The following is an 8556-nucleotide window of genomic DNA, read 5'->3' on the forward strand; positions in this document are numbered from 1 at the left end:
ATTAAAGTGAAATTTACATTGAATTGTGAGTTTGGAAAGATTAAATATTAATTGAGTGGTCAAATTGACTACTTACACGCTAATTGTAATATACCTGGAAAATAAGTTACTTTGTGGGATTAAAAAATTATTTATTATTTCAAGAATTGTTATAAATTTTACTAATGTACCAAATTAAAAAAAAAAGATACAAGAAGTAACAATAGCTTTTCTGACTAGTTGCAAGTAGTAGTAGTGAACAAGTAGAATTGGAAATTCAACTATTTTAATAAATTATTGAGGGAAAAAATTTGCTTACGTTTTTTCCTTATTGTATTGCAATTAACTTGCATGAAATTCTTTTGTTAATTTAGGGTTAATTCAGTCAGGTTTCAGTAAGAAGACTTGTTGAGATTCAAAATAGTAAAATACATCTGGACCTGGTTCCTCTTTTGACCCTATTCTTTGGCGGTGTTTGAGGTTTTAGTCCTTACCATGGGATTAATTTTTTCACCAAATTTAAAACCCGTGGTTCCTTAATCATGCAAGCTGTGTGTGGAATCATTCTACCTGCCTAGGACGAGTTATTTGATTATTCAATTCAACTTTAGCAATTTTCTTATGTTATCAGCTAATTGTTATTGTTCACTCCTCGGAACAGGTCAGGTTGGTGCTATTCAATTGGGCATCAGCGGGGCACTGCAAAACTGGGCACCAGATTTACGTCCTCATTTGAGAGAAGGTACATTTCCTTGGAGTAATGTTATCTTTATTAATTGGTTTCTTCACCTTGCTGCTTCTTCCACCTTACAATAGGGAAAGACTAGATTTTTGTTTCTTTCTTCACCAAATCTGAATTTTTTTAAGGAGTACAAGCATGCATGTACTGATCGTGAAAACATGATGATTAAATCAAAAGTAATCTATTATTTTGTTTGTATAGTTGTACGTCAAATGTGTGTTCTATTGTGACCTGAAACATTGCCTTCTTGCATTTCACGTTTCGTTATATGTCAAATTTGGAGCTTTTGACCTTAGTTGTCATTTTTAGGTGGTTTAGTTGTCATTTTTAGGTGGTTTTTGTTGACACGGGATTCGAGGGTTGTTGAAAGGAAAAAGCCCGGAAAAGCAAAAACAAGAAAGAGCTTCCAGTGGGTCAAGCGTTAGAGCAAGTCTTGCCTGTGTCACGACTCTTGAAAGGTTGCAGGATATGGATGCTAAGGCTTCTATGGAAACTGAGGCATCATCCTGTCTTGCCTGTTTATTGTCTTTTTTTATTCATCCATTTATTTATGTGTTCAATTTTTTGGTGATATAATTCTAACCATAGGCACAAGAATTACATGGTTTCGAAGGAGTGAAAATAAATCAGTTCGAATTGCATGACAACTCTTGCACTATGGGACAACAAGTTGGAGTTGATTGCAATGATAGGTGTGGTTGTCCAGTTCCATGCATCAATGATATTTCGTGCAAGTGTTCAAGTGGACAAGAGACCTGAAAATTTGACAGAAATTGACAATGGAACTTTTCGTGCTTCCCAAAATTAATGCACATTCTTCTATGTAGAATATATGTTTCAATTGACACTAGTACTGAGTTTTTAGATCTTTCATTTGAACACTTTGTTACCATTCCAAAATTCAATAAGACATTTGGATACTGTGCAATGTGAAGAGGCTTGGAAACCATAGTATCATCGACTATCGCCCCTCTTGACATAAGTTTATATTTTCAATTCTGATAATGGACACAACACAAGCATAATAATCCCTGTAAAACATTAATTATTTAGCATGAACTTCAATTTAACTGAAACAAAAGCTGACATTGTTCATTTTGCATGCAAATAGCGAATATGGAGTGCATACAGTAAACAAAGGGATAAAAACTTCACGCCGAGAAAATGCAGTCTACTCTTACATATCTTGTGTCATAAAACATAATTGACTTAGATGCTATGCTCTGACAAAGAATCAACAGGACAAAGTTCTTGCTGCAATTTCCCTGCTGCTCATGTTTCTGCTTCATAAAGTCCAGAAAGAGTAAATCAAAGGAGAAGGAGCAGAAGGAAGACTGACACTTCTCCATCGTTTCCTCTGTTTCATATTACTTTGAGGCAGCTTTGCTATCTAGATTTGGGAACTGATCTTTTGTGCTTGGATTGATTTTTTATCAGAGAGTTAGAGAAATAGGTTTTGCAAGACATAATAAGAGGTCTCCAACATTTGCTTCATGGTGCTTTAGATCTTTCCTCGTGGAAAATTAGTGCAGCATCTCCTGTGAGGGAACTCATTCCTCAGATTAATACATTACTTGTCGAGTAGCAAGTTAATTGCATTCGAAAAGAAACATATGTCTAGAAAATGAAGACCATACAGCATACAATATTTTAAAATGTTGGCAAACCAACTTTCTGACTTTTTCCCAAACTCCAGAATCAACAGGTCTATTTGCAGAATGGTGAAGGTACACAGTTCACAAACTATTAAGTTGTCTCAAAGATCTATGCAAGAACTGAATATAATTCATGTGAAAGAACAAATAAAAAATCTTAGAAATTGCAGATAGGTTATCAAAGCTATCATCAATTAAGGGCAAGAAGTCATCTATTATTCACATATCATGTTCCTGCTTCATAGATCTTGAAAGCTGTCCAAAATAAAAATCGACGGGGCCTAAAATGATTTAAAGAACAAAAGATAACACAAACATAACTCACTTAAGATATTGAAGAGTCATATTCTTCAAAAGAGAAGGATGTCTTGGAACAAGGCTACACCACTCTTCTTTGTCAATCTTTCCATCATGCTTGGTATCAGCTTCCTCAAAGGTCTGAAATCAGAAAATGGATTAATATATTAGCTTCTTGCTCCAAGAAAGTGTTCCAAATAACTTCTAAGAATTTCCTGGAAGCGGATGCATAAAAGGTAAATGCTTGTCTTATCAAGAACAAAAGGCATGAGTTACTGCAATCGTTAACAGAGCATCATGAACCAATTCCCTATAGAAACAACTATAGATAATAACAATTTTTCTGCATTGCAAAATATCAAAACTTTGCTGTTATATTTTCTAAACTATTCCAGCAAGTGTTGCGACTACCATTTGTTTTACCTACAGTGAGATCACCAAAAATCAAGTTCCTTCCAGCAGGGCAAAGACCACAGAAGAAAAATGAAAGGGTGAAAAACAAAGGATTCCACAATGTTTAGAATACGTCAAGGAAAACTTTGAAATTCATGCAACAACCACCTCTGAATTATGAAAAGTAAACCAAAGACATTAAGGTTAATTACAAATAGATTAAACAAAGACATCACAAACTTAACATCACCATTCAACTAATTCTAGTCATGGATTTAACTAGGATCATTCTATACGTTGCAACAGAAAGGGTGTTACAATTGATAAAAAAAGAACCTTGAGCTCAATTTTCTGCTTAGTCCCCTCGGGAGGCTTCTTAAGCTCACCTTCCACGTACACGGACGTGCCGGTGGGCACCAAATCGCCGAGCTTGTGCACGCTGGACTCCACTATGACCTGCAGATTCGCCGGACAAGAGCCGTCGTTGAGTTCCAGAAACGCGAAGGCACTTTTCCCCTGTTCTCGGCCAGTTTTCACCCATCCTCCGATTTTCACAACTTGACCTGCTAGTCCCGCCCCACCATCAGGCCGGCTTAGAATAGAGTGGATCAGGACCCGGCGGGAAAACTGGGCCTCCTCGACAGTGCCGCTTAGGGAGAGCTGTTCTAATGGCGGCGTCGAATCGATTGACATTACGTGCTTTGATGAAGAAATGTGAATATTTTTGTTACGTTTTGGTGGTGTGGGTAAGGAGACAGAGAAATGATGGAGCAGCGCTAGTTTTCTGCCAGTGGAGAGCTCGAAAGAGAAGGGCTTGTTAAGGACGTCCTTGGTGCCTTTGACGGTGAGGCAATCGGCAGTGAAGATGATGCCACGTGGAATGGCGGAGCCGGTGGTGAAAATAAAGGACGACGACTCTGAAGATGTGGACCTCATCAGAGTGGATTGGAGATGTTGAAGGTAATCAATGATGAAAGTATCGGTAATGGAATTAGACCGGTTGGTTAATTTGGTTTAAAGTTTCAGAGGATAGAGAAAATTTATGTTAAATCAAACCAAGTTGAATTATTAAAAAATTAAAGTGCAAATAACAATAGGCCAAGTGGCGCAATACTATAGGTGGCATTGAATTGGCATTGAATTCGTGTCACCGAGGATCCCAAGTGTCCCAAGTGTCCCTACCGTACTTGTTTGTGAAACGTCCCGTTTGGCAAGTGAGTTTTTTGGGTGTTTGTCTAAAACTTTACTGTAACTTACTGTAGAAGTTTTAAAAAAAATTTTGAAGTGTGTTTTTTTTTTAATATTTTGAAGTGTATAGTTTAAAATTTTTGAAAAGTTTTTTGAAGTTACTATAGTTTAAAAAACTTGTAACAGACAAACTTGGCAAAAAACTTGTCTTCCAAACAAGGCCTTAGTTTGAAATGAAGAGCGGTTGAAGCCAGGATAGCACTTTGGGCTAAAAGATGAACGAATTATACAAAATAAATGGAATGGCATCCTAATAACTCTTGCCACTTCTTTTCAAGCACAACATTGAACACTGAAAAAGAAAAAGAAACAAACAAAGACAAGCATTTGAAAGTTTGAATACTTAGAGATCTACTTTTCATATATAAATCCTTAAGGAAAAATTCTGAGAGATTTTGATCAACTTCAGCACACACACAAATATATATATGTCTATGTATTGCGTAAAAAATTCACTAGCGCTCATTCTCAATTTCAAATTGATTTTCTTTCTTTTTCTTTCTTGGAGATAAACCACATTTTTTTTAATCCTCCTATCACTCCTCACACTCTTCCCACCCTCAACTTTCAAGCATAGGATTAGAGTCGTAGACCTAACAGCAGAAAAGAAAATTAGTTCATTTCTACTATATGTCATAAGTGAGTTCTCAACCACTATTTTGCTTAATTTCTCTCTTCATACTCTCTCTGTCACTTCATTTGTTTTGCATTATCTACTACATGTCCTAAGCAAGAATATTAGTTCCTTTGGTAAGGATTCAGCTTAAAGTGCACAGTACTTTGTATATAACCACAACTACGTAACTATATATATATGTGTGTATATATATATATATAATTTTTTACAAAAAAGTAACTATATATATAATTTTACAACCAGAGATTTAACAACTGTTTTCCATTTTTTTTTCCATAATTTGCAAACACAAGTTGCGCTCTAAGCAAAAACACACAATTAAAAATGGTAGCATACTTCACATGATTTATTAACCCCGCCCAGTAAGGAAAAGTGGATGGTTCTTTGGTTTGGACGGTTCATTAATTAAAATTCCTATGACTAGTACCCAATAAAATAATACTCTTTCCTACCAACTACGATTTTTGTTTTTGGTCTCCTACCAACTACGATTGATAGTGACTATCTTATATGCCACAGCTTCAAAATGATTAAAATTGATTTCATTGCTTAAAGAATTCGGTCTGAAAGGACTTGTATTCACGTCCTGAGTGCCCTAACGCGTCCATGTGTTTGTCATACTATTATAAGGGAAAGCCGCCAAAAGATTTGTCAATAAACACGTTTTGGTCAACAAATTTTGACCATGCAAATTTCCATCCTTTCCTGCACGACTTTTTTCACCTATATATACCCACAATTGGATTGTGATTCTTCATAACATAAGAAGCTCAACTATTCACATACTTAACCTCGATTACCCGAAAGCCTAGAAAAGCTTAAGCAAAATGGAAGTGAAGCTAAAAGTCATTTTCCTATGTTGCATCCTACACCTTGCCTCAGCTCAACTTCGGAATGGGTTTTACAGCAATTCATGTCCACAAGCTGAATCAATTGTTCAACAAGTTGTACAAAAGAAATTCAGCACTGATCGTTCAATAACAGCTGCTTTGCTTCGAATGCATTTTCACGACTGCTTTGTCCGAGTAAGTAATTAATCTTGTTCTTAACTAATTTATACTTGTTTAAGTGGTTAAGCAGTTAAAGAAACTATAAGACTTATGGTATCAATAAATTGGAGCAGAGTCTCACAAGTTCCAATTTAATCTAGTTGATCGCTAGCACGTAGATAAGTGTAGGTCCAGTATAAATAAGTGGAGGTAAGGTGTAAAGGAGTGAGAATGTATTGTAGAAATTGAAAATGATCATTCAAACCTCAACTAGTCTAAAATGAAACTTGTGACGTTAATGATCCAAAAAATTCTTGGATGATGTAAGGTTGACGGGCTAAACATATTAAATGGGACCTATAATATAATATAATGGCATGTCACTTTTGTGGTTTGTATTTGTTTTGAGCTACACGACTGGTTACAAATTTATTAATTGCATCAAATTACTTGCAACAAGAATATAGTACCATGAAGATATCTAAAAAATTATATCAGATGCATGCAGTACATATGGTCCAATATATTGAGAAGTACATTAAAAAAAATACAAAATCTCGATTTATTATATACTTGGGAGGGATTTATGAAGTTCTGTTAACAAAATTTGACATACATGGCAAAAATTTTCAGGGTTGTGATGCATCAATATTGATAGACTCCACCAAGTCCAAGTCATCGGAGAAAGATGCCGGACCAAACTTAACAGTAAGAGGATTTGAGCTAATTGATGAAACCAAGAGAAATCTTGAGGCTGCTTGCCCATCTACTGTCTCCTGTGCTGATATAATAACATTGGCAACCCGTGATGCGGTAGCATTAGCCGGAGGACCCGGATATAATGTATCGACAGGTAGGCGAGATGGGCTGGTTTCGGACTCTTCCGAAGTAAATTTGCCAGGACCAAGTCTTTCCATATCGGATGCAGCTCGATTCTTCACTGCCAAAGGGCTAACACTGAATGACATGGTGGTCCTTTTGGGTGCACACACTGTTGGAGTTGCACATTGTGGTTTCTTCCAGGATCGGCTTTCTAACTTTCAGGGCACCGGGAAGCCTGATCCCACAATGGACCCAGCATTGGCTGCTACACTCTTGAAAACCTGTGGTACACAATCCAGGCCGTTGAGTAGAGACCCAACTGTGTTTTTGGATCAAAACACATCCTTCATACTTGATAATCAGTTCTACAATCAGATAAGGTCTAAAAGAGGGATCTTGCAGATTGATCAGGAACTAGCTTTGGACAGCTTGAGTGCTCCTCTAGCCTCAAGATTGGCTGCCAACAATAACCTCTTTCAGCAGAGTTTTGTCAATGCTATGATGAAAATGGGAAGCGTGGAAGTTCTTGTCGGAAATGCTGGAGAAATTAGGAAAAATTGTAGAGTCTTTAGCAAACCTGTTGGTCGAGCCTAATAGTTCCAATCTCCCTAAAGTAGGGTATATTGGAATATATTTACCCTTTTTCTCTTAAATTCTTGCTCTTCCATAGATTTTGACAAACTTGATGTTTGAATGATGAATAATTATTAATTCTTTTGTGTACAAAAAAAAAATGCAAATTTAATTTTTGCAATAAAAAGTTCATCTTCCTTGCTGTGTAATTTCATTGCCTAATTGAATATGGTTATCATCCTGCCTCTGTTCCAGAAAATTATCGATCTCATACATAACCTACGACAATCATTTTGCAGAAATTATATACGTCTTACGCGAGTCAGGGGTTAATGGGGCAAAAAGAAATGAATAAATAGAAGGAAGTACTTTGCTTTCTGAAAGTCAATATGTAAATTGAATTTTATTGCTATCCATGCATGTTAATATATTGCCAAGGTCACTTTGCTTTGAGTGTTAATATTTTGGAGTGAAAAACATCCGCTTATAGTAAATAATGGGTTTGAACGAACATACCCTAGTGCTAAAATTGAAGTATCCAACGGACACTCCACTTGTGCAAAAGTAGTCATCAGACAGGAGCACATGGAAACTGGTAAAGAGGTGCATGGCACCTCCTCACAAGTTCCGTTTTAAACAAGTTTACTCTTGGGTATAAATGAGTTAGAATATAAGTTAGAATATGGTATAAATAAGTTATAAATATGGTGAAAATATGTTGCATTATGAAATGTAGCATATGTTAAAATCGTAATATCTACTTACCTTCATTGTAATTTTGCTTTTGACTATATAATCTATTTATAGTGCATGTAAAGTATTTAGATTTTTGTTCTATTTAGTACTAAAGAAAGCATAACTAGCATATCAACTAACAATGTAATTGGTTGTGCTTTTCATCTATTATAGGGTGATTTAGTAGATAATAGTGAAAAATAAGGGGATGAAGTGGTAAAATGCAAAATCACAGGGTTAAATAATCATTTATCCTTTTTATGATGGAATCTAGCCAAACACCATATGTTTTTGTTTTGTTTCTAACAACCTTTATTAGAAGCAAAACAAAAATTTAAGTAAATAAGGGTTACAAAAAACAAAATTATATAGATATATACATAGATGCATACATACATACATATATTTACATACACACGTGCGCGCGCACACACATATATATCTCTATGTATGTATATGTCTATATAATTTTGTTTGTTGTAACCC

General features: G+C 35.7%; 1 protein-coding gene across 1 annotated transcript; it reads left to right on the forward strand.

The window, feature by feature from the left end:
* The first annotated feature begins 5778 nt into the window (after positions 1-5778).
* LOC113774174 (peroxidase 57-like) lies at positions 5779-7356 on the forward strand. Its single transcript, XM_027318741.1, has 2 exons — positions 5779-5976; positions 6574-7356. The coding sequence occupies exons 1-2, from the start codon at positions 5779-5781 to the stop codon at positions 7354-7356; spliced, it is 981 nt and encodes a 326-aa protein (XP_027174542.1).
* The last annotated feature ends 1200 nt before the right edge of the window (positions 7357-8556 follow it).

Source organism: Coffea eugenioides, chromosome 6 (assembly GCF_003713205.1).
Source record: "Coffea eugenioides isolate CCC68of chromosome 6, Ceug_1.0, whole genome shotgun sequence".
Lineage (NCBI taxonomy): Eukaryota > Viridiplantae > Streptophyta > Magnoliopsida > Gentianales > Rubiaceae > Coffea > Coffea eugenioides.